The sequence below is a fragment of the Amphiprion ocellaris genome, chromosome 3 (genome assembly GCF_022539595.1).
Source record: "Amphiprion ocellaris isolate individual 3 ecotype Okinawa chromosome 3, ASM2253959v1, whole genome shotgun sequence".
Taxonomy (NCBI): domain Eukaryota; kingdom Metazoa; phylum Chordata; class Actinopteri; family Pomacentridae; genus Amphiprion; species Amphiprion ocellaris.
The window spans coordinates 15,967,530-15,993,849 of NC_072768.1; the positions used below are offsets into that span (position 1 = coordinate 15,967,530).

The 26,320-nt window shown below is 39.9% G+C and overlaps 2 protein-coding genes across 6 annotated transcripts; both read right to left on the bottom strand.

Moving 5' to 3' along the window:
* Positions 1-2,928: 2,928 nt before the first annotated feature.
* Positions 2,929-9,858, bottom strand: nr2c1 (nuclear receptor subfamily 2, group C, member 1). Of its 4 annotated transcripts, none has more exons than XM_023279349.3 (14): positions 9,725-9,858; positions 7,975-8,109; positions 7,590-7,823; positions 7,349-7,427; positions 7,071-7,250; positions 6,832-6,982; positions 6,176-6,272; positions 5,677-5,864; positions 5,149-5,302; positions 4,896-5,017; positions 4,599-4,741; positions 4,240-4,377; positions 3,992-4,097; positions 2,929-3,825 (listed from the first exon to the last, which is right to left on the bottom strand). In XM_023279349.3, exons 2-14 carry the CDS (start codon positions 8,044-8,046, stop codon positions 3,654-3,656), a joined length of 1,836 nt encoding a protein of 611 aa, XP_023135117.1. In that variant the 5' UTR covers positions 8,047-8,109; positions 9,725-9,858; the 3' UTR covers positions 2,929-3,653. The 4 variants fall into 4 exon arrangements, with proteins under 4 accessions (XP_023135117.1, XP_023135118.1, XP_023135116.1 ...); XM_023279350.3 differs by lacking the exon at positions 9,725-9,858 and adding an exon at positions 9,539-9,692 and having other exon boundaries at positions 5,677-5,861; XM_023279348.3 differs by lacking the exon at positions 9,725-9,858 and adding an exon at positions 9,539-9,692.
* Positions 9,859-10,582: 724 nt separating this feature from the next.
* Positions 10,583-26,044, bottom strand: LOC111574646 (FYVE, RhoGEF and PH domain-containing protein 6-like). Of its 2 annotated transcripts, none has more exons than XM_023279344.3 (21): positions 25,693-26,044; positions 22,476-24,480; positions 20,445-20,583; positions 20,099-20,166; positions 19,553-19,583; positions 16,976-17,127; positions 16,146-16,302; positions 15,923-16,010; positions 15,318-15,368; positions 15,160-15,218; positions 14,998-15,069; positions 14,604-14,672; positions 14,119-14,202; positions 13,939-14,018; positions 13,688-13,790; positions 13,410-13,556; positions 12,183-12,288; positions 11,958-12,052; positions 11,744-11,872; positions 11,511-11,650; positions 10,583-11,415 (listed from the first exon to the last, which is right to left on the bottom strand). In XM_023279344.3, exons 1-21 carry the CDS (start codon positions 25,703-25,705, stop codon positions 11,379-11,381), a joined length of 3,825 nt encoding a protein of 1,274 aa, XP_023135112.2. In that variant the 5' UTR covers positions 25,706-26,044; the 3' UTR covers positions 10,583-11,378. The 2 variants fall into 2 exon arrangements, with proteins under 2 accessions (XP_023135112.2, XP_023135111.2); XM_023279343.3 differs by having other exon boundaries at positions 20,445-20,586; positions 25,693-26,043.
* Between the last annotated feature and the right edge of the window lie 276 nt (positions 26,045-26,320).

Genomic DNA, 26,320 nt, shown 5'->3' on the forward strand with positions numbered 1-26,320 from the left:
ATAAATGAATAAAGGTATTTCAGCAAACATTAGTGTTGGAGTTTGTGTTATTTCTCTGCCAAGGAATGCGGCGGAGTTATGTGACGATTGGAGTTGGTTTGTCTGTTTGTCTGTCTGTTAGCAACATTACTCAAGAACAGACAAACGGATTTGGATGAAATTTTCAGGGAAGGCCAGAAATGACACAAGGATCACCTGATTAGATTTTGGCAGTGATGTGGCTTATAGTCTGGATTTGTTAAGGATTTCCGTATCATTGTGAGATAGCGGCATAGTGTCACTTTAACTATGACAAGTGAACATTATGTCAGCTGCCTGCTGACGATCACATGATTGCAATCCTACTACAAATCCACCGTTGCGGACTTATTGGGACTTATCCGTCGGAAATGATACAAGGAACAACTGATTAAATTGTGGGGGTGTTTCCAAATTCCATCAATTCCTGCCACCCGCTACATATTTAGGTCACGCCATTCGGTATCAGTACATAAAGTGAACATGCATAACACATGCCTGTGTTCAGTGCAAGGTCATTTTGTTTGTGGGTATATCTATATTAAATGGCCACATTCTATGTTGTGATTTCTAATCATCAATAACTAATGTGCAATTGCTACATTTATTTTTAAAAATGCTGCATTTCTGACAATGCCATGTGGGGGAATGAACAGCCTTGGCGGATTACTGCTCTCTGGGTGCTTTTCTAGTTGTAAATTTTGAAACTAGGATTTTCAATTTTACTGTAAATGTATATTAGCCTCAAATATCTAATAATCGGTATTGGCTCTAAAAAAACTTTATCAGTCCACCCTTTGAAAATGCACATAGGTAGCTGGGCAACCTGTAAACAAAACTATTTTTGATGAATCAAAAAGTCCTCTGGTTAAATTAAAAGCCAGCAAATTCAAAGATGCATCAATTTTAAAACTGTACTTTTGATAGTATAAAAGTGAAAAAGTGAAGTGTGGACTTCAGTTTGAGGACTAAAATACTTATTTTAGTTAGAGAGGTCGAGACAGGTTAAAATGAGGAACAGAAAGTGTGTAGCACATTCTGCTAATTAAAAATAATGTTTAAAAATAGTGCAGTGTCTATGTATAACCAAAATAGCACACTGGTCCGAGGGGGAGTTTTTAATACCCCATTTACCACTGATAGTGTAGGTAGTAATTGCTTGAAAACTGAGGTACACTTTAAATTTAATTTCTTTAATTTATGTTTGATAATCATAGAACCAACACTGGTTACAGCTGTGATTTACTGCATGTATTTTTATCTTAACTTCAGAGATTTATTTAAAAAAAAAAAAAAAAAAAAAAAAAGCTTCAGTAAGAGGATTTTAAACTTGTAAGAGACTCTTTCTGTTTATCATGTAACCAGTTCCGTCACCTTGTTTTGCAACACCTTCACTAAACACCCCCTCAAGCAGGCCCAAGAGGCCATGGGAACAGTCCAACTGGTCCTTTCTCTCACATTCATGGAGTTTGGAACGAGCTAATCCACCTAGCCATAAACACAAAAGCCCATGTTGCATCACAAATCCCTGACCCTTTACAGTTCCAGACAGTCAGTATTGTTTTTTGCACTTCTAAATTAGGTGGGCGGTTTTTAAAGGGATGATGAGAGAATCCTCTTTTGTCCGTGCAGACCTTACAGCCAATGCAGCGTACATTAAAATGTATTAACCTCTGCAGTCAAAGGAGGATGAATCTAGCGATGCAGTGATCCGATAGGGCTGTGGAGAATCACTCAAAGAAGCCACTGGATACACCGGACAATGGACGTCTAAAAACAGCAGCAGACAATATCATTCATCTGTTCATCAAGTTTTAATGCTGCTATCAGTGGTTTTAATTAGCTGGACACATTCACTGGGTAACTACAGCAAAGGAGAGCTTATGGATGCAGTCCCCGGTTCGCTCATATCTGCAGAGCCCTAATGAAAAATTAACCAGCCAATAACACACACAAAGTCTAGTCCCTCGCACAGCACCCTGCAACATCCTCCACCTTCATGTCACTTGACACGAAACACAGCAATAAGTCACTGGAGGAGGATACAGATTTTGCATTATTAATTCAGAAGTCCCGTGTAAACAATCTGCTGTGTTTATAGAAGCAGATGCAAGTTCCAAAAAGCATGATTAAAGGAAGTAAAATCCAGAAACTTTGGAACATAGACCGTTTGTACTAAAAAGCTGCTCTTGGCATTACTCTGTGAAGTTATACAGATGACAGGAAATTGGCTTCTTGGAAGTGGGTGATGAGGAAGAAGACAATTACGTTTACAGGACTCCAGAGGTCATAACACTTTCAGTCAGTTTGACTGGGACTGAGTTACCTGAACCTGGACCACAAACACTACAGAGTGACTTCTCTCTTAAGGGGACCGTGACTACGTTTGCAAGTGGATTCGTTTGATATTTGTCAGCTAAAATAATATTTCTAATTTACTACCACTACAGTGCTTCTATTTTTTGCTTTAACGGAGCATCATATTTTAGCAGGTCCATTTTCTTGCCCAAAAGCCACTGTTTAAACACGGACACAAAAATACGACATAAAAAATTGGCCATTTTGTTTTTGCTTATATTAACCAAAATAAAACACTGATTGTGCAAACACATGAGAATAATTGCATGAGTCTAAAGACAGTAAAGTTGATGTTTGACTAATTAGAATTCAATAATTCACATTGATTTAACAGAAATATTTACAGTATGTACAGAGTGATGATCTGGAACTTAAAGTGTGGATGGATAATGTAATAATTTATATTACTTTTGTGCCAAGTATTTTTTGTTAGTGTGATTAAGTACAGTTCAACTTTACCTAATAGTCCTGTGGAAATTTAAGTCGGCATAAAACAAGAGGAATTATCAGAGCGTCGAACTAACAGATTCATTCAGTAGTAACAAACAAAAATGATTGAGAGATGTTTTATTTCTAAATGACACGATCATCATTTTCCGTCCACATTTATTTTATCCAAAAAGATGGAATCCACAAATTACCAAGTGCTGCATTTTATAGCCTTCTTGGTGCATTCTATTTACAAATCTATATACACTGTTTACCCAGATCCTTACAATTTAAAATATTTGACAAGTGATGCCACCAATCCTTTGGATTGGCAAACAAATAAGAAATAAAGGTTATAACCTTTACCAATAACATCTCACAAATCAATTCACATTTTGAAATTTTTTTCCTCATGATTACTAAAAAATAAAAAAGCATGACCATGTCGGAAGCGGTGAAAACCAAACTAGACTGATTCCTTCAAAGTACAACCAAGATCTGCATAAAAAGGAAAGGCTTGGAGGCAATGGAGCATAAAATACTATGTACAATAAAAAGCTCAATCTACTATGCAGGTTTAAGTGTTGCTTCCTGAATGGGCAGATATCTGCAGGCTTGATTGCCACTGCAGTTGACTTTATTTATCCTCTTTGCGAGCTGAACTCTACTGTCCGGTTACTGAGGAGTCAGAAGTAGGAGCAAACTGAGTGAAAACAGAATTCACACAGGATGCTATATCATAAATACAGTTTGTTTTGACTATTCAGTAACCGGTCGGCTGAGCTCTTCGAATGGTTGGCTGTAGATTTTTCACAGTCCGATGATGCTGTTACAAATGGCACTGTGTGTCACACACCAGAGACCGCTTGGCTGTTGTAATCAGTGGACTCCATTTTGAGGATGTAAGGGATGATGCTGTCAATCTGCACGTTGCCAATGAGCCCAGCGAAAAACAGCTCCTCAGTGACAGCTGCACTTATCAGCCTGAGGGCAGGAAGACGCAGCAGCAGCTTGGATAACCTGGAAGTAATGAGGGAGAAAGGAGACATAAAACATAAACATGTAGCAAGTGCATCTACAACACCCTCACAAATCAGTCCTGCTTTGTATAGTTGTTCTTTACTGGTACACCACTGTCTTTCCAGCAGTGCTGTCATTATGAAGCACAAAAGTAAAACCTACAAACCGATAAGAGTCTTCTGGGTAAGTCCTGGTTACGTAGTCCTGCAGCTCCATGTAGGCTTTCTCCTGGAACCTCTCTATCTGTGGGGTATTGTCTATACCAGGGTGATCTGGTACAAAAAAATGCACATACACAGTCAGACATGAGCATATCTTTTGTTGTGGAGCTCCGTCATGCTAAAAATGCTGCTTTAACAGAAAAAAAGTTGAAATGGCACAATTTCTGTGTGAACTGTCTAGTTGCCTACATACCAGGACTAAAGAGAACAATGGCTTTGAGGTAGGCGTATTCGTAAGAGTCTGGAGCCAGAATGGACATGCTGTTACAGAACTCCTGCATCCTCCAGATGTGCTCCATCACTAGTTTTACTCTTTCTGGGGAAAGCTTCTCTGTTGGGGATAAGAAAGAAAAGCTTAGAGGGAACAATGATGTAATTGACAGATGAGTTTTTAACAAATTCTAAACAAGTTGTACCACAAAAACAAACAGGACCGTCACATCTCATCTTATTAGAATATGCGTCACGTCTCTGTGGCTACATTGCTTTTCCCTTCTGAAATTGGACTAAAATATTAGACCATGCAGGCAACCAACAGCCGAGCTCTCCTACCTTCCTGTAAGCTGGTCTGCAGATGGCTGATAATGGCACTTAAGATGGTACCAACATTCATAACGTTGGAACACTGTGCCAGACCCAGGGCAAAAAGTTCATTCCAGCAGGCTTTCATCAAATTAATGTCATTGTCTTGACCACTGTAAAATAAAATACGATTAAATTTATCACCAAGAACCATACTGGCACAGGAGAGAAGCTTTTGCCGTTCTCTTATTCATACTCTCACTGTCACTATTTATTAAGAAAGGTGTATTTACGAAACAATGAATAATCTTGTGACAACAGACTTACCCAAGGGTTTGAAAGGCAGGTATGGAGCGTGCCCAGTGCATAGAGAGAAAAAGTAGCCGGGAAGCTGACTCGCAGATGTAGTTGACATTGAGGTACTCTGGCACAGGCAAAGGCATCATAAGCTATAGAAACAGCACAGTGAGAAAACACAGTAAGTGTCACTTATACCTAAAAAAAAAAAGGGAAACTTTACATAACACAAGCAGAGGTTCTGGTCAAAGAGGAGGGCCAAGGTCAGTGATTCTGTTTATACCTTGAAAGGGATATGGCTGTCAGAAAGTAGAGCCCCCTCCAGCTCCACCACAGGACCTGACTGGTCCCCTGACATCAGCTGCATTGTAGCTTCCAAGGACTCTCCTGCTGAACCATCACTAGGATGTAGGACTTTGGCCAGAGTGTCAAAAGCCCTAATGATACACAGCATATGGACACTAAGTGCTCATGTTGTAAAATCCACAGACACATTTTGATTTATATGTACAATATATATATATTATAGCTCACACAACAAGAGGGAAAATAGGCTATAACTCAAAGCACTGCAGTACACCACTGACAGTCTGAGATCGTACATTTTTGACTGGCTAGGGGCCAATCTAATTAAGCCCTTAAGATCAGAGTCAGAAACCACATGGCCCTACAGTAAATTCTATTAAAGCCTCACGACCAACAGAAAAAAACAGCCCCTGGGTCTCCTCCTCTGCTTCTAGAGACCTTCAGTATACAGATCAACTTATGGTCAGTATAAAAGCCTCTTGCTTCTTTGTGACAGCTCTCTCACCTCGTGATATCACTTGCAGTTTGTTCATCTCCTTGGATGTCAGTCATTGAGCTGTCACCGTTGCTAAGTGTTTCAGCTCCCATCAGGTCATTGCCACTGTCGCTTGCCTCCCTGGTCTTGTTGAGGTGGGCGAGGGATGTCACTACATTTGCTAGCGTACCAAGGTCACCTTGAGATGGGTCATCCTGCTGAGGAGGGGGCAGTATGTATCAAACGTGTCAAATGTACAATTCTTTTTTGTTTTTTGGTTTCCCCCTCCTTCAGAATAGCAAAACATAACTGCTTATTGCTAAACTGTTCCCAGAAACAAGAGTCAAATTGAGTCCCACCATAAAGATCATGACACATTCATCACCATGCAGTTATTGTTTTTGTTTTTTTTTTTTTTTATATAAGTTATCATTCTAATGTACTTGAAACTATCACAAATGTACTCCAGATGTTTGTATTTAAGGTTAGAATGACAAACGGGACCTAAATACACTTTAATTTGATTTACCTTGTCAGGGGATGTTGGAATCAGGATGGTGTTTTCCAGCTTAGAGAAAGGTTGCTGGATGTTGAGCAACATGCTTGACTCAAGCAAACTTGTCGACCTGAAATTAGAGATGTGATCATTCACATTGTATTACACAAGACAAAACCATGCAGTATAACAATTATCTCTTTAAGATCGTAACAAATAGGCTTCTTGTTTAATGTTAAGTAATAAAAGTAATTCCTCTAATTGTTTCCAGATTATTAGCAACACATGCAGTCTTATTTAGTTCAATCCAATACAATGTCCTACTAAAACAAATCCATGGTTCTTAACTTTAGAATCATCAGATTATGACAATATGTCAGAAAGGCACCGATTCAACTCTATGGCAATTTTTAAAGTCGCAATTCATGATGGTGTGGTGTTGGAAAGTATCACAGTAAGGTGTTTGTAGTTTCTTTTTACTAGATGTATGTGAATAGTGAAAATAAAACCGAAGGAACATCTTAATATCTGATGCTGTCCTGTTATGAGAAATACAACAAAAATGTTATTTATGGGAGGTTTATTTACTGTGCTGAATTAGACTGTACAAGCGGATCTAACAAACTCATAAGAACTGCATTAGTTCATTAGTGTTGATTAGGGTATATGTTCAGTGAAATGGCATGTACCGAGCAGTTTCCTTGTCAGATACAAAAGTGGGTGTGGCGGCCAGGGGGCTACATAGGTTCTTGCGGATGTAGATCTTTTCAGTGGAGGCTGCACAGTTGACAGATTTCTCTCTGGTGGTCACTTCAACAGGCTTCCTTTCACACTGCACAGCTAAGACAGAACAAATATCAGAGCGTAATCATGTCAATCCCTAATAAGACATAAACAAACTAGTATATATAGAATTCTAGTCTCTTACAATCCTGTTTCATGCCCAGAGCTATACAGCGTTGCAGTCGACAGTACTGGCAGCGGTTTCTGTGCAGCTTGTTGATGGCACACTCTCCAGTGCCCCTGCATGTGTACACCAGGTTCTTCCTGATGCTGCGTTTGAAGAAGCCCTTGCAGCCCTCACAGCTGACGGCTCCGTAATGACGCCCTGAGGGAATAAATAAAAACACGGTCTGGTCAGCGAATGTGTGTTTTTGTGCGCTACTGAAAAATACCAATGTTGAGAAAAATAAACTTATGTCCTACCTGAGGCCTTGTCCCCACAGACAACGCAGTACTCCACAATAGGCTTCACAAGAGACTGGTCTGAGCCTTCAGTCACAAACTAACAAAAAAAAAACCAACAAGAAAATGCAGTAATTTAATACAGCAGACTTAGGGGTTAGCTTACACTGACTAAACACGTTCATAATTAAGTCATAAGACTTTTCAGTAACTTGTTTATCAAAAATGGTTGGTAGAAGTCGCCAACATCTTCAGGCAATACCTGAATCTGCTGCCCAGCCAGTTCAGGAGAGGCAAACAGCAGCTGGTTAACCCCAGAACCGTCTGGAGTAGTGAGGATGACCTTGTTGGGTGAGCCTTCCTGCTTTGCCAGAATCACCTTCCCACCAGGGGAATAATCAGCATTTGCTAAAATAAACTGCTGCTTTCCAGGGGAAGACGGCTCAAGTGCTGTGACGATCTGGATCTTCTGCCCAGTCTGCTGATCAGTTACAATCTATTGCAGATTTCAAACAAATCAAAACATGAAGGAGTGCTGATAGCATATGCAGAAACATTGGGTTGAGTTCGACAAGTTCATATGCAATTTGGGCAAACGTGTTCATTCACAGATGGAGTCTCTAGTGGTGAACCGCCAATTACATCACCTGGATTCTGTGTCCTAAAGCCATGCTGTTGTCTGATGACACAAGCTGAATCCTTTGAGTCTGTCCATCCATTCTGATAGTGCGCACACCTTCTTCAACCGTCTTTCACATCAGTGCTTCATGAGACGTGCACACCTGTAGTAATAGGCACACATACTATTTTATATTCTATTGGGATGATTCTTGAGTTAGGTCAAGAAATACACTTAATGGTAAAAGTGAATGATTTTCTTATTGAAGTCAAATCTCATCTTGTACTTTTCATTACTTTCCTTTTTTTCGGCAGATTTGCTATAGAATAGGCAGATTAGGCACAGTTGAAAGTATTTACAGAAACCACATTGTTTTTGTGAGCTGACTCAGTGAACAACAGTGCACAAGGTAGCACAGAAACAAGTCACCCTGAGCAGCAGCACAGCTATGTTTATTAATAGTTCTGGACAACAGCGGAGGTCTATGACAATGAGGAATAAACACAACCAATGAACACCTTAGCTACATAAATTAACTGAAGGTTAATTTATGTATGTAGGTTTTGTTATTTGCATTGTTTGTTGGTAGTAACAAATATGAAGAATATCACCAGCACTATCTTTTACCAGATGAGTTAACTGAATAAAAGCCCCACAGAACATTCATGAAAGTTCTTCTACAACATTATTTATACACTGATTTGTGTGCAAGGAGCTGGGAAAACGTTGGGACCTGAACCACAGCTCGGTGCTGTTATTAGGATGAATTCAACCAATTACTAATGCTACTCATGCTTTCTTGTTTAACTCTCCCATTAGTTAGAAGATATGCCTGGTCAGAAGCTGACTAATTACTGTAAACAGTCTTAAAAACTGACAAGTCAGATGTCACTTGCATGAAAATATCTGTACTGAGCAACCAGCTAAAACAAAGAATCCGATCTACAATACTACGTGATACTAACTAACGTTAATTTGTGGCCTGTGCTAACCAATCAAGCCGGGGCTAGCTCGAAACTGCACTATTGATGGCCTTGTTATAAAATGTGGCTTAACTGGCCGTAAAGTGACAACAAATGAGCGGCAAAGCCACGGTATTCACGCACACAGGCTGCTGACAGGCAGCTATTTAAAATCGATACGGAAGATAAAGGTATTTCTTTTCCTGTGGGTGAAAGGTCAACATTGAAGGGTTAAAGCATGCTAGGGTTCACGGCCCAAGACGCCAGATCGCACACTGAACAGCGGCACTTCGGTTTTGACAACTGCGCTAAATTCGCATTATTCCTCACACCGGACTTCCACACCGCTCGGCAATGTAGCAAGACATCTTCTGGCTTACCACTAAAACACGCTGCCGCTGCTGCACTCACTTATTTAAACGATGTAGGCGCTCACTTTACAGTCTGGTTAGCAACGCTAGCACAGCAGCTAGCAGTAGCACAGTTAGCTGACGCAGCTAAGATTATCGGCTAACTAGCACATCTATAGACAAGATTACCGGGGAGGAATTTCTGCTAACAGCTACGCGTGATATTAGGTACAGAGTCATATGTACAGTCGCATAGCAACATGATTAAATACTTGCCCACCTTCGCTTCATGCGCGGAGCTCCGGTTGACAGTGCTAACGAGCTAAGTTAGCTGTTTGCTAGCTGGTGGCTAATGGCAGCTTCCCTACTGTAGACCCACTGAACACTCCCTCCCTTCCTGTGTTACTGGCTGCTCGTGGCTGTTTCGTGAACCTCTCATTTGTCCGCATCAGTAAATGTACCTTACCTTTCGAGAAGCTGGTGGGTCAGATAATGTACTGTCTTCAATAAATTAATATTTTAAGTGATTGCTGCAGTTGGTGGGAGGGTCAGAGTTCGTGACCTTATTTTTTTTTATCAATAAACGACTTGCACACATGCGCATTTAGGTTACCGCGGTCTGTCCAGGCTTGTGCGTGTAAGCTGGGCAAATTCATTTTCTCTTAGCATCAGCTGCAATGGCATATCAGTGCCAGTCTCAGGCAGATCACTTAGTAAACAATATAGAGAAATGTTAACAAGCTAAAAGCACATCAGTATTTCTCCGTTAAGTCCAGCTGTTGTCACATAGGCTTTAACACCAAACAAAACACAACATCCACAACCGTTTTCTGACCAGTGACAGTAAAATCATGAGATACCTCCACATAATAGTAAGGAGCAATAAAAAGTTGCCTTAATAGTTTCATTTCCAAAAGGAGTTGGCTGAGTGTTATCAATAATGGAGTCTGACATGTTCTATGGGACCAATTCTGTGGTGAACAGTTTCTATAATACCCCAAGCTGCTTTTTCTGTATTATGTTGTGTAAAATAAAGTTTTCATATCATCATATATTGGACAACATATACAGCGATATTGATGTATCCATTAGAGAACTCAGAAAGGGGTCGGGATTTAATGTAAAGGCACAATTTGTGGTTTTAGGAACAGGTATGTGCTGGAATGTACACACATTACACCGAAAATTATGCACATTTAGTCAAATATTTTTAATAAATATGATTTATGTAAATACTACTCAGTAACGGATTCCCCCTTAACTGATTATTAAAACGTGAATTTTTCATCATATTAATGGACCCAAAGATGAAGGAGACAAGAAGCACAGTAAAACAAATTTATTGAACTAACAAAATTTAAGCAGTAAAAATAAGATTCAGGTAAAATTTGATTACATTTCATTTACAATAATCTCTATTTACATAGAATATGTGTGGATGGATACAATCTATGTACAACCATTTGAGTGACTTAAGTGCAAAACATTATGGTGCAGTTATGTTCAAAATGTGAATATTCCCCCGATACACCATTAAGACTCTAGGATAGACTCAAAATTACAAAAAGCCTTAATCATGTAAGGTGAAAGTTTCTTATAAAAGCAAGAAGAGTGAACATTGTGTGTTTTATAGGCAACTTCTCATGTGTGAAAAAAACATCTGTGCAATTAGTTTTGACCTCTAAATATTTTCATTGCCAGTCTCTAGATGATGGGATTTAATCAATAAATTGGTGCTACAGAGATTCAAGTAGGATACTAGACAATTAAATTAAAATGGTGTGCCAAAATCAAAGTCTAAAATAGCCAGAAGTTATTGCATAGTTATTAAGTTGGAGGCAACATTGCATAATTCCTAATAGAAAAAGTGAATCTTACAATACAAAAATAACAGACTTAAATCCCACCTCCATAGGAGTGACCTAAACTATGTAAAATGTAGCTACAGTAAATCTGATAAAAGCAATCAAATACAATATTAGATTTTGGTTTTCATTTCATTCCGAGTAATGATGTGTCTCGTGATGGTTTTTGCACAATACAGAGAGCACTGAGGTAAAAACATTTTCAGCCATTACTGAAAAATTATGCTGAATGGCTTCATACACTGAGAACAGATATTAAAGCACAGTGGCTTCTTTGAAGGACTCGATCCATCTGTAAAAAAACAAACAGCAAACATTTAAAAAATATTAGTAGCATTATTACTATCAAAATATGTAGCAATAAGTGGTATCCTTCTTCTACAATACCTTTGGGCAGTTTGGGCATCGTCAGCTTTAAAGTTGTAATAAAACGTGTTTTTGTGGTAGAGTTTAAACTGCAGCTTCTGTGAAGAATCAACTTTCAACACAAATCCTAACAAAGGCTGACTCTCCAAGGCTGCGACATCCTGCACGAAGAAATGGTTAAAATAAACGTTAGATGGACTACATGAATTCCCAGTGGTGCCATCTATTAGAGTATGGTACTGAGGAAACCTTACCTCACTTGCAGCGTATGTGTACAGAACTTTGTCTTGAATGACAAACCACAGCCTCTTCCCCTGCTTTTTATTTCTCTTGGACCTCTGCAGATACCCACTCATAGAGGAGCTGTCAGTGTTCGCTGACACCTGAAGCCAGTGAAAATGCCTTTGATGAGTTGTCTGGTCATTATAAACAGCAGTGCATCTGGATTTAGACAAAAGCATCATTTACCTCTTTGAGGGCTGCAGGTATCTTCTTCTGCTTCCTCGCAAAACTGAAAGTAGCTTTGTTTCCGGGGGATACCGCTGCTGACAAAGCCCTTTCACCTGAAGAACAGAAACAAGCAGTATTTTAATACACATAGAGTAATCTCTCAGCCTGACAACATGAAAGTGTAACAACAACAATATGTTGGAATCAGACTGCTTGGAGTTGTTGGATGGAATGCAGACTTACTTTTCTGCTCCTGAAGAACAAGGAAACACTGGTCACACACTCGAGCTAACTGGTTCTTTAGATATTCAAGACAGCGTTTGTTGGAGGAACAAGACTGGCACACCACCTGATAGGATGATACAGCAAAAAGTAGATTACTTCTTTTTCAAAAGCAATACTAATGTGATCTGATCTATTTTTTTAAAGAAACAATCTGACATTATATAGGTAACATGCCAATGTGAGATGAAGAAACTGATGCCACTATGTAGTATGTCTAAATATGAAACCATTACCAGCATCTGGTTGGTGTAAATGGGCTTCTGGACTGTTTTTTACAAGGGTTAAACACTTCCTTAAGTCTTACTGTGGATTTACCAGGGAGCCAGCAGATATTAAAATCAAGTTTAGGTTGTGTACAGATAAGATAATGAAGGGATACTCTAGGTTATGAGCTTTATAGACGTTGGAGGGAGTCTTTGATGCTTTTTAAAAAAGAGTTAAGCCACAGTACAAACTAAAGCGGAGCCAGGGAAAGGTTGTACCGCTCGTAATAAGACTGTAGCTCCCTTCAAATTATGATCTGTGAAATTTTTTGACACATTTATATTTTGCATGTTTGCTTATTCTGCATCTTCATCATCATGAATCGTAATTATGTATGATTCCTGCATGAGTGAATAATGTCTGATTCACTTTAATATATTGTTCTGCATGTTGTTCTTGCCATCACCATCAATGTGTAGCGTTCCAATAACTCAAAGGTAAGAAAAAAATTCTACTTTTTTACTGCTATTAAACCAAACAAAATAAACTTTGCCCTTTGTAGTAAAATTAGGCAGCAGCAGAAGCTACTTTTCTCTTTTTTATTCTAATTATTGTCATTAATAGGATTAATGATAAATAAAAGTTATATTAAGTGCCTTTTAAATGTTGTCTGTCATTTCTGACCATAAAAAATGCCCACAGAGCTCAGTTTGATGTTTTTATTGCTTAGTTAAGCTTACACCCACTCGTGCTACATATTCACTATATAGACTGTAGATAGGAGGGTTGTGTCTCTTTTCTCATCTAACTCTCAGCAAGAAAGTGATTTAACATATTTCCCAAAATGTCAAACTATTCCTTTTGACCATGTCTGTTTCCATGTATAGATTTAAAAACCATCTTAATTAGCACTTTTTGATGCAACATGTTTTATACATGACAACTATTTCTGTCATATCTAAGCACCTTTTGCCACCTCACCTTTCCACATGCACGGCAGTGATGTCTCCTCCACGTCAGGGTGAACTCACAGGTACAGATCATACACATGGTGGTCCGTGGGTCCGGGATCCATATAGGAGCTTTGGATCCCAAAGGAGCACCATCATCTTGGTCACTCAGATCTACCTGGATGTAAGTAAGAAGCACAGGAGTTACCTCTCACTGCTCATACATACATTATAAAATATGTTTGCTTGTGTAGTTCCCCCTGCTATAGGCTTATACATCACACAAACATGTGTTTGAGGTTATCTTACCTGATCGGGAGGCTTGCCAGATATAAAACTGATTTTCTTCCTGGTGTAGTCACTGATTGCTGTAGAAATTGCCTCAAGCCATTCATCTCGCTCTGTGGCCGAACTGCAGGAAGAGAAAACAAAATATATCTGCATCACAACTGCCCAGTAGTCCCAGATCTATGCATCACAAGGAAAAACACCACCATGAAATGAATTACAGAAGTATGTTGTGAAATTACAAAGAAATATCTTTTGTTTCTGAGTAGTACCTCGCAGAGAGAATGAAAGAGCGCTCCACACTCTCAATCTTTAGCTCATTCTGACAGGCCTCCTGACTTGGTTTGCTAACCTGTAATTGTTTTCATTGTGAGCATTTATGGCAGTGCATAGCTTAGCTTGTAACAATGTGAATGTGAAAAGTTGGCGGAAAAGAGAGGAGGAGTTCACACCTTCATCCCAGCCAGCGACAGCATGTTGTTGAGCTTGAACTGTCCTGACTGAACAGGGGTGGTGTAGAGCAGGATGTCATTAAACTAAAGGGAAAATGACACAGAAACATTATTTTCATTCTGTTGTGAATGAATGTTCCAACTTTACTAATGCGCTACAGAAGAGCTCAGAGTAATTGAATGAAATATTAGCAAAAATCACTTCATTGCAAGATTTTTTCTGGTTGAATTTAGCCTCCATGATGCTTTGATAAGGGTCGACGGCAAAGTTCAAAGTCATGGCATCAAAGGTGCAAATCTCTCATCTACTGTATAAGTTCCTTGCAGCAGCACAACAGGACGCATGATGACATCATACTTGAAAACACAGACGCATTTTGGATTAAGTGAAGGTAGGAGAGTGCAGATGATACAGCCAATAGTTTTACTGTGGCTGTGGTATGAAAGTATGAAACAGGAGAAAGTTAAATAAATATGTACTGTACCAGGAAGAACATTCTGGGCTGCATGACCTTCCTGGACAGCTTCATCAGGACGCCTTCTTTGAGGAAGACCTGGAGCACACAAATATCACAAGAAATGTAAAAATCAGCAAAAATACGAAAATCTTAAAGCATGAAAGGACTTTACATAGACTGTAGGTATATGTAGTAAAACAAGTGATGATTGAATTCAATTTGGCTGCTTTGGTTTCAGCTTCACGATATTGTTTGTGCTGCGTAAGTGTCATGGCTCATTGAGAATAGGACAAAGACGTTGTTTATGTTGTTAGAGCAATCTCTTCTTTTGCTACTGTGACAAATAAATGCAGTGTAAAAAAAATAAAAATAAAAAAAGTCCAGTTCAACAAAATCAAAAATCAGATCTTTGCAGCCTTACCCTCCCAGGTTGGACGATCTCATGGTGGCCGTTCAGACGGCACTGCACCTGAATCAACTTCTGGAAGATATCCTGAGAGAAAATATGTGAAGATCAGTAACATGCATTGAGCAGTTACTCAACATTTTAAGAAAATCATCCTGGTTGAAAGTTGGCTCTCACCCCTTGTTTCATGATGTCGTTAGCATGATTGGCCACCTCTTTCACAATAGCAAGAGCAGCTGAGTGGATAGAAATGTGTGTTAGTCACATACATGACATTCAGTGTTTTTATTCCACCAAGAAAATTTACAGTTTATGTAAAAAGTCTGCAGGTTTACCTTGAGTGTCCTTGTAGTCATCTGAGTCTTCTGACAGGTTTTTTAGATAATCTGAAACAAAATTACAAACATTTTAGATTCAGGGATCAACAGGGCAAACAAACAAGTGGAAACTAATTGCACACGGCCTTTCAAGTGCTCAGTGTTGAGTAGTAAATTCTTGGAAGGATTCAGAAGTAAAATCCTGGATGAAAAGGTCTCCAGGTGCTTACATAATGCAATTATACAAGAGTGACGTGGGGAACATTCTTCACATTTTGGCACTGAGGGACAGACCCTGATCCATTAGACTCATGAAACGCTAAGCTCTCCCATGTTAAAGCTCATGTTATGTCACCAAATCTGATTTGGGCTGCACTTCAAAAATCTTATTATATGAGGATTGAGGAAGCAAAGCAAAAATTCCAAAGTATTTTAGCTTTTCTGGGCACTAGAGGGCAGCATGATGCCTGTGATGAGACAGGTTGGTTGGACTCTTCAGCCTATAACTACAACAATAAAGTGGCTTTGGATTTAAATAAAACTTAACTTTGACTAACACTCATATGCCAGTAAAAACCATAGATTTATTTAATGCTGTGACGCTGACTGTTTTGCAGATGTACCTGTAAGTAGCAGCCGATACTGAGGAATCCTCTGAACAGGCTTCAGGAGGTAATGCTTCAGAGCCAGGTTGGCACAGCAAGGAGTCGCCTTGATAAAAACAATGTCATACCTTTACGAATGACACAGTTTACAGGAACTCACTCACATTCACGTCCATAAACAATAAAATATCACGGACACACCCCCTTTGACAGAGAAAACAGGTCCAGCAAGCAGCATTACCTCAAAATTCCGCACCACAGCACCAAATGCCGCATTCTTCTTAGTCTGCTCTTCCAGTAGAGCCACATTCTTGTCGTACTCACGTATGTACGTGGAGTACATCTTCAGATAGGGCCCTTTCTTCAGGAAGATGTCTGCTACCTGGGCATTCTCATCCCTGTGTATCAAGTAAAGTAGATCTGGATTAACACTGCCTTTGGAAGATCATTTCAAGAATGTGGTGTTCATGAGACAGAACATGGACAAGAGTATTTGGACACCCAAACTTCATGTCTGTATGTGTTTGTTGTCCATTCAATTTCAAAACTGTGGACATTAACGTGCTACTTTGAAAGTTTCCACTCTTTTGGGAAGATTTCAGAGCTTGACTGCTCAGTTTAGTTCCCATTCAGCCATAAAGGCATTAGTGAGGTTGGCAATAATGGGCAAAAAGGGCTTCCATTTGGTCCACTTCTTCCCAAAAGTGGGATTGAGATCAAGGCTCTCAGACTCAAAAAGACTTTTATTTGTTGACCTTTGCGCCACCAAAACCATGTAAAATAGCCCCAAAATACCTACATACATTTATACATGTCAAAAAAATTGCATAATTACTCTTTTGGTCAGTCAAAGGGACCAAACACACAAATATATAAATACTCCTTTTCTATATATATATATATATATATATATATATATATATATATATATATATATATATATATATATATATATATATATATATTTATATATATATATATATATATATATATATATATATATATATATATATATATATATATATATATATATATATATATATATATATTAAAAAAAAAACTTTGCTGTACCAGTTGGCCACTCTCTGCCTCAGCTCTCTGAGCAGGTCTTGGTTGAGTTCATAAAGCTGTGGGAGGTAGTACAGGATCTGGTTGAGAAGACGCTCCTCAATCACAGGTTTCCCACTCTGTTGAGATGCTTTAGACACCGAATCACGGAAGTCCTGTAGGTCACACAGACAAATACATTGTCAGATGGTCAAATAAAGGAACTCAGGCACACATGAAAAAAACAGAATATGCCAAATATAGTATTTGCCGAAGTGGCTCTATGTAGTTTGAGTACACAGTGCAATTTGACATCATGGGATCAGTTGAAAAAGGTGTAATAATGGTCTTCTGTGCTACATCATGCAACACGGTACAGATTAGATAAGCTCAGCGGATCTTAAGATAAAGAAAGAGGAATGCTGCTGTCCCATGATCTACACACACACCTGACTCACATTAAAGATTCTTAAATGTCCTGAATACAATGACTCAGGCCTTAAAAAAAAAAAGTAGAGCAGCAGAGCCCGAGGGTGTTGTTTCTGCTTCCTTTTCTGATGATGTGGAGCCTTTTCAGTGCTTTACGGGGACACGTGTCAAATAAAACTTCTTAGTGCCCAGCGTGAAGCTCTTGCGGTTATCATGTGTGATCTCTTCCTACAAGAACAGCTGACAATGAAGGAGGTGGATCATGTAAAGAAGGATGTGGCACAGAATTAGAAAAAAATGTGGGTGTTACATGAGATAAGAAAAGTTTAGACTGCAGACTTGACTGTCACAAGTATGTAAATATTTTGATACAAATGACAAGGCCGAGAAGAAGCTGTGGTAATTTAAATAATTGTTTAAACAAAGCAAAGCATTTTCTTCATGGTAAAAATCAAAGTGTCTGCAGCTGACATTTTGGAGATGGCAGCTTTTCTCATCCGACAACAAAACTACACATAAGCTTCTAAAAAATATGCTCAGCTCATACAATATATGTTATCATCCATCTGTTCGCTCACTGAGTAGCAAGCAGAAATAATACAAAGTCACTTCAACATTGTTTTGAACTCCATATGACTGTTCTTCATTAGTGGACTGTGTTCCTCTGCAGTCCACAGAGACCCAATCAGTTCCTGTCTGACCTCTGCAGCAAGGAATCATCGCATGTGACTCAGTCCTACTACGCTCTTCTTTCATGACCTCCAAACATCTGCTATACTGACCGTATTCATCTTTTATTGTAAAACAAAAATCAGGCAAAAATGATTTTAACTTTGAAATAAAGGTTTTAAACTAATACAGGTACAGCAGTGGGTCATACGGGTTGTATGAAGTATTTATCAGTCATCTGTATAGTAAATATGTCTGATCCCTATCACTTGCTTACATAAACTACCTTGTGCTCTGTGTTTATTTGTTTGTTCGATATGGAACTTAGATGGAAACTACATTCCAGCAAAGATAAAGCATCGTAACACTGCACATTTGTGAAGGTTGTAATATGGATTCCTATTATTTTATCCATCTGATTTATACAAATGAAGGGGCCTCACTACATAGCATAATCCAGCTCAATAGCACCACAACCTACACCCCCACAGTGAGCATGAAGCTGAATCAACATTTCTCTGAAACTGTTTCAACAAAAACTGAAGATTGCAAACCTCACAAAAAGGATGCACTCGTACTTGACAGTACTCAACTCAATGTAAAGTCCAATATGTCCATCTTTTTAAATTTCAATTTGTCCTTTACAGTTGCTAACACAATACGCCATAGTGTAAAATGTGGTGAAATTACTTAACAGATTCTGTTATTTTCAAGAACTCTCTATGTTGTGATTGCCCTAGTAACATAGCTATTGGGGTGAAATGATGGCCCAAATTTAAATATGTTAAAATAAACATCAGACAGATTGCCATTAAATTTTTTTATTTTTTTATTTTTTATTTTTTTTTATTTTTTTAAACAAATATGCATTCCCAGTGTAAAAATCTGAATCACTTTGACGATCCATGACTGACATTTGTGGGAGTGAAATGTATACTTTGAAATATAGTACACACATTCACAGGATGAGTTGTACTCTGAACTCTTGAACTTTAGTGACTTACTAATTTTTCATCTGTCACCATGGCCATGTCAAGATTTAACTTTGACCATTACTTTTGTTTATGACCTGTAAAATTGATGACATTACCATTTTCATTATGAGCATGTTAGCGTGCTGACAGTCACCAGCATCACTGAGTAAAGCACAACAAAGAAACCAAACCATCATATCCTTCTGGTGGCTTCGATCCATTACAGATTCAATTTCACAAAACACCACAAGCAAACGCCTCGACTCTGTTGTGTTGAGTTACCATCAGATCGCACTACTGCTGAAAGTGTGGGGGAAAACCATGAGGAATGTAAGCTGTGCGAGCGAGACTGAGGGGAGTCATCCTGCATGGGGTGTGCCCCAGTGGCCGGCATAATGAAATACATATGGAGAATGTGAGCTCAGATAGCAGACCAGCACTGGATCAAACATTCACAGAACAACTCTGCTCTTATGACAGCAAACACTTAGCTTGTTTTTGTGTTGAGTGAAGAACCCTGGCTACTTACAACATGAAGCATCTTCAGGACATCAACAAACCTAGAAGAAACAAGAACAGAGAAAGAAAATTAGGTTCTAATGAACTGTTAGGATTTCCCAACAAGTATTCTCATTTACCTCTTGTGGTAACATTTTGAGATATCTGTATCTACCCAGGAAATTTGTCTGCTGTGCTCACAACATTAAAAAATGCATTTACATAATAATATAGTCACAAGTTCATTTTAAAAATATGTTCTTAAGTAATACACTGACAGGTTTCATTTAGTATGAGAGAAATTGCGCAAAACCTGGTGACAGTGACATGTGGATGCTCCAGAGTTGTTTCTGGAACGAGAAGCTGTAATTAATCTTTAAAATGTCCGTTTTTAATGTTGGGAGCAGCACAAATGACACTCCTGTCATATCAAATACACTAAATGTCAGGGACAGATATCTCAAAACCTGAGAAAATCAAATCAAAACTATTTGCAAAGCTAGATGACGCTGAGAAAACATGTTTTGTAATCAACTGTGTGACTCTGCTTTAAAGGGAAAAAAATAAAGACTCTTACACCCTCTCAGATGTCATGATTTCTGTGGCGATGTGGTGTATCTTGCTTTTCTTCTTTTCAGTCTGTGCCTATGAAAGATGCAAAAGCACAGACTTAAGTAAATCCCCGTGTAGTAGAACTACGTGCTGTGCCGGATAATATATTCAGGTGGAGTTTCCATTATCTACAGTGTGCAGCTGATATACACAATACTAGTAAAAAAGGAAGAAAAGCTCTTCCTCACAGGACAAAGAAATGTGTTATCTCTGATGTTTTACAAAGAACAAACCCTGTAAATGATACCAGGAAATATTTGCTAGCACTTCGAGGGACTAAAGTCATAAATCTAACAGTGTCTGCTCCTCACCAGTCTCTCCTCTGGCTGCTCAGGGTCGCCTTTACTGGAGATGGAGCTGCTATCATCCTCGTCCTCATCCGAACTGTTGACCACATTGTCATAGTCCCAGGGGGCTTCAGACACAACAGCCACTTCCTCGTCCACTGAGCTTCTGTCAAAAGGTCAGCATGTTAGGCTCAGAGGAGAACAGGGACAGGTGACACAGCATGAACAAACTGTGCAGTCAGAAGGATTCAGTAAAAAGCACTATGACTGCAGCACTTTAAACGCAGATGACTGGTAGTTACAAGACAGTGAGGATATTATCTGTAGAAGATGAGGGAAGAGAAATGGTTTAAAATAAAAACACCGGTCTCAGCACATAATCTGAGGAAGAAAGTAGTGTTTAGTTTAAATGAAACCCTGGCTGTACAACACATTTCCTGCTCTGATCAAATGGGAGTCATAAAGAAAACACACAAGACAGCGGACACTTGACTAAGGCGGAAAAAAACATTTAATGATAATCATCAGTGCTGCTGCATACCACTATCTCTAGTCCAGCTGCCTGCATCAGGTCACAGAGCAGCAGTTTGTTGAGATGCTGCCAAGCCCAACAGCAGCAGCAGCAGCCAGAGCTCCAAACCCATCGCAAACCACTACTCATCACCCATTTTGTTAATTTAACCTTGCAGCTTTAAAATGAGTACATGCGAGTAGCTAAAAAGGACGCTGTGCCAAAGATATACTGCGTGCCTAAAATGCCACAATTCCCTCGAGGAAGTGTTACAAATGAAACTACGGCACCTCCCTGAACAAAACTGCAGAAAAGAAACAGGCCGAGGCTAAAGAACATTTGCAATAAGCCGGAGTTTGCGAGTTACACTATGGCGTGTTTACAATAGCTGGTGCACTTAACTGTGACTGGTCTCCGTGAGCTGCTTAACGTGTTTTTAACATGTGATTGTTGCACAGTTTGAACTAAAGAGGGGTGACACACTAAGCTGTGCAAGGCAGAGAGTACAGTTACACAAACTGTAATCCGATTTTTTCCATCTGACTTCTGCTCACTGGCCATTCATAACCCAACATATGGATTCTTTGCATGAAAGGATTACTGCAAACATTAGCACCAAGACTATACATACAGTAAATGAAATTACTACAGCTAATGTCACTGATTGTTCTGACCAGACTTTTTAAGGGTCACTTGAGCCAATAAACAAACAAAATCACACTAGTCTGACACTTATCATTAGTATATCTCGCTATGTAGATTTATAGTTTCTTGTTAATAGGTTTGGAGTATCAGAAATGTATACTATGAAAATTTATGAACAAACAATGTCTCTTTTATTCCTCTTAATTCACAGACCTCACTAGCAGCTTTAAAGACGTTTCTTACTGGATTAAATACTATTTTTTTTAAAAATCTATTGATAAATAATCTCCATTGCTGTGAGCAACAGAAATTGGATTCTATTACTTCCAATTTTTATAAAGTGTAGGCAGAAATCTCAATGACAGATACCTGAGAACTGAGATATTTGGATGAACTGACCATTTAAGAAGTGAAACAGGTGTTGTTTTAGTTCCCTCTGAGCCTCGGAAAAACACAGAAGGCTCTACATGCGACACTGAACTAGCTACACTCACATGTACTCTCCTTTCTAGGTTAAGGGTTGTTTAGTTTTACTGTTACCTTTAACAATAACCTGCTGCCTGAAGTTTATATTTCAAACCTGTTTTGTGTAAGTCTAAGTAATTGAGTCAATCCACAGTTCATTTACACCTAATATGCTGTGCAAACACACGTGCCAACACACTTGTCAAACTCCCCTGACAGGAACCTGCAACAAAACACGCAATGTAATGTGCATTTCTTACAAGCTTCCCTTTTTTACAAACAATTCAAAGTCACTCTCTGGGATTAACTACATATTTTGCAGGTGATTTGTTCTAAGAAGCATGAGGGGTTTTCCATCACTCCTTTCAGAAAACAAGGGTGATCCAGTAATGTAGAAAATGTTGATAAGAGATACAGAGACAGTAAAGCTCTACCTGTCACACTGATCAGCGTGTTTCACCAGGAGACATCCTGGCTCCTCATAAATGTCCTCATCATTGTACAGTGAGCTCTGCCAGGCAGCAGGCTGCGAGAAGGAGGCCCGAGGAGATGACCCTGCTTCCCCCACTGGCACATTTATGTAGTCTGATATCTCCTCATAGTGAGCGATGTTCTCATAGTAGGGATCTTGCTCAAGTCCTGGAGAAAATTCATCTCCGTCCACGCTTTGCTCGACTCCAATTAGCGGGCAGGAGAATTTACGTCCGGTGTTGAGAGGCTCAGGGAGGTTCTGACATTTGTCCTGGTCCTTGTCAACACTTTGTTCTGGGCTCTGGCCTCCTTTTACTATCAGCTTGGGTAACATCATCACTGAAAGCTTCAAGTCTAGCAGTTTCCTGAAAGAGGTCCTCCTCTGTCCATCAGAGCGAATGATGTCAGCCGCAGAGAAAGACTTGGCTTTCTGTTTGCTCAGGCTGGAGCGAGACGGTTTGATGATTCCAGTCATTAAGAGGTTCTTGCTTGATTTCTCCTTTCTAGGCGAAGGCAGCTCCATCTTTATCCTCTCCTCCAGAACACCGTCTTGCAAAGGATAGGCCTGTTGTTTCTCAGCATCTCCTACTTTCCCCACTTCTCTCTCCTCAGGGAGTTCCTTCTTCTGAATCAGTGCCATTGGGCTACTGTGTCTCTGGGGCTTCTTTGGCACTACTTTAACCATCCCCTTCTCCTCTGCTCCCACAGTGATGCCAGGACTCTGGCTGAGCTCCGGCTGACTGAGCAAACTGCTAGAAGGAGGACGATATGTGCGGTGGCCGTCAGCTGCCTCCTGATCATCCGCTCCTTCCTTCTGCATCTCTTCATCTTCATCATCAACTGATACCTCCATCTCATTGTTGCTGCTGTCCCAGCCCAGATATTCCTCCTTCACATCCTTTGGAAGCGTCAGAGGAGCAGAGGTTGGTGCTTTCTCAGGTGCAGACAGCAAAGGTTTCTTCCTGGGCGGAGGGGCTGGCGGGGCACAAGCTCTTCTTGCAGACAGAATATTTGGCAGATTGTTTTCACTATCTGCCACACTGACAGACAGGGATGAGCTGCCCTTCCCCTCGGATGACACCTTCACCTCTTTGACGTTCATTTCCCTCCTTTCCTGACTTACAGTCTCTTCCCTCCCCTCCTCCACCTTTTCCTGATGAGCCTGAACGACTGTCCTGGGTTTCCGTGGTACAGGGACAGGGACGGGCTTCCTAGGGGCTGCTGGGACTGGTTTGGGTTGGAGCGCACTGGTTTGCTCTGAACCAAGAGCATCTTCCTCTGGTCCTTGTCCAGGTGCACTCTTAGGTATTGCGTTAGCATTTGCCTCATCGCTCCATGTTCTGTTAGGAAGTGAGGGCCGAACAGTCACCTCAGGACTGGAGGTATCAGTGTATCTGATGATGTTTCCATCTACTGTAAGTGTATCTTGGAGATGTTTGTGGTTAGTGAGGCGGGTATTAATGGAAGAAGTGTTCATTACTTGGCACTTAGCATCATCCGTTTTCTCTCTGCTGCCATCAAGATTGCTTCGAGTCGTCAGAACGGTCTTCTGGTTTTCCTCGGTTTTGCCCTTTTGCAATGTTTTAAAGTGTTTCTCCGTTTTGTCCATGCTTGTGTTCTTGATGCACGTACAGTTTTCTTGACTACAAAGGCAAATAGGAATAATATAATCCCAGTCAGGCTTTTTGTTCTCTTGCTGTATTCCATTTTGGGAGTTAAGAAGGCCGACGGTCCGAGGAGTTTCTGACACTAATGTTTGGTGCAGGCTGCTCGAAATGAGAGGCTTGGATTCCACAGCAGTGGTGAGTTTAGAGAGGCAGGGTTTGGGAGCTAGCACGGGTTTAGCCTTCCTCTGTGTGCCTGGAGACGGGAGTGAGATGCCATCTTTCCTGGGGATTGAGGGTGACAGCCCAGGCCTCTGGTGGAGGGCCAGCTTTGGTTTAGGGGCCACAGGTGGCTTAGGCATGCCTGAGGAGAGAGAAAAACAAAAGACACACGCTTTAGAACTTGCGTTAAATGAAGTCTTAATCACATGCCAGAAAATCAGCATCAGATCTCAATGAGCAAAACGATTATGGCTCTAATCTGACAGAAACATGTTCTAAATATCCACATGCTATAATTGATGTATTTCCAGCAGTTTGGCAGATGTTGGCTTAATGGAAGTTCACTCTTTAAATCTGCTTTATAGCGTTGATCCTAACGTAGTGAGAGCTTAATGTAAAACTGCTGTAAAGCACTAAACCACCTCTCTGGGGGTGGCTCGGATATCACGTCTTTTGTTTGCCGCTCAATGCAGCAGTGCAGTAATCCGGCTAATGGCTCCTGTCAACAGGCAGGAGGAGGAGGAGGAGCAGATTGGAGATGAAGAGCAGGAGTCATGCAAACTGGTACATCTAGCTGAACTAGCGTCTTCAAACCTGTGGCGGACTGAGCAGTAACATGTGAACCTGTTGACGGGAAGGGATGTTGTTTTGCCACATATTTCCTTGTTCAGCAAACCACAGTTTAAACAGCTGACTGTGAATAAATCTCTGCAATAAACAATCCAATTTGGAGATATGCTGTATGTATGAGTGGCACGCCAGTTAAACATATAAATAGGTTTCTGTATACAGACGGGTGAGAAATAAAAAGAAAACAAAGTGTCTTAGTGAGGTGTTGGGCCTTCACCTGCAACCAGAACAGCTTCAATACTTCTTTGTTTTGATTCTCAAAGAGTCTGGAAATCTACTGGAGGGTAGAAGACTTTTTTTTTTTTTTTGGAAAAGCCACTAATTTGGTGTTTTAATGATGGTGGTGGAATAATGTTTTACACATTAGTAAATAGTAAAGTGGATCCAAAGTATACCAGGAAAATGCTCCCAAGCCACTGGATCCCTCAGTATAGGGGTCAAAAGTCCTTTAATTTGTTAGCCATTTGTGTGTGGACATATGTAACAGATATATGTAATATTATATACACTATATGCATCACATCTGCTGAATTCTTTATTAAATCTCTTTAGTGTTTATGATCTGCCATCTGTACTGTACTAAATAAAGTGACAAATAAACGAACAAATCAGTCTTGAACGCATCAGAGTTCTTGATTATATATTTGGTTGAAAATGAACCACAGAGTCACTTACAAATCATTAACCAGAGAAGTCATCGAGCGAGCAGAAGTCAGCCACTTACCTGAGTTCATCATCGCTTCTCTCTTATCCTCTGGTTTGTCGCTTCTTATAGATCACTGCAGCAGAAACAAACTCTTCATGTCTCTTCATCTGTCAAAAAGCCCCATTTTCTTTGCTCTTCTTCGAGCAACACTTGTGATCCCGCAGCAAACAAGTCGTTCTCACTGGAGCAGCACCGGCTGCGATCTGAACCTCGGAGCTTCCGATTGGTTTCCAGATTCAATCCACTAGAGGTCCTCAAACTGCCAGAGTCAATCAGAACAAAACGCTGCTAGTAGAACTTGTAGAAAATCCTAAATAATCTGTGACACCGTGTAAATCTACTCCATGTCTTCAGTAAGGCTTTATGATGACTGCATAGGAAGTTTCCAGACTGCCACATATACACATATCTTTCCACACACATCATCATTTCTAATATTATCAACACCGGTATGACTAAGAGGCCAAAAGATATGACTGGAATCTAGAAGCTATGGCTGAGGTAGAGGAAGTAAAGCTAAAAAAAAAATCCATCATTTCTCAGCAGTTCTTTCTTCATGATGTTGTCAGCAGATCAACTGGTCATTCTTATAAGAAATGATTTTGGTTATTGGCAGAAAGAAATCAAGATGAATGGCAGCTTGTCG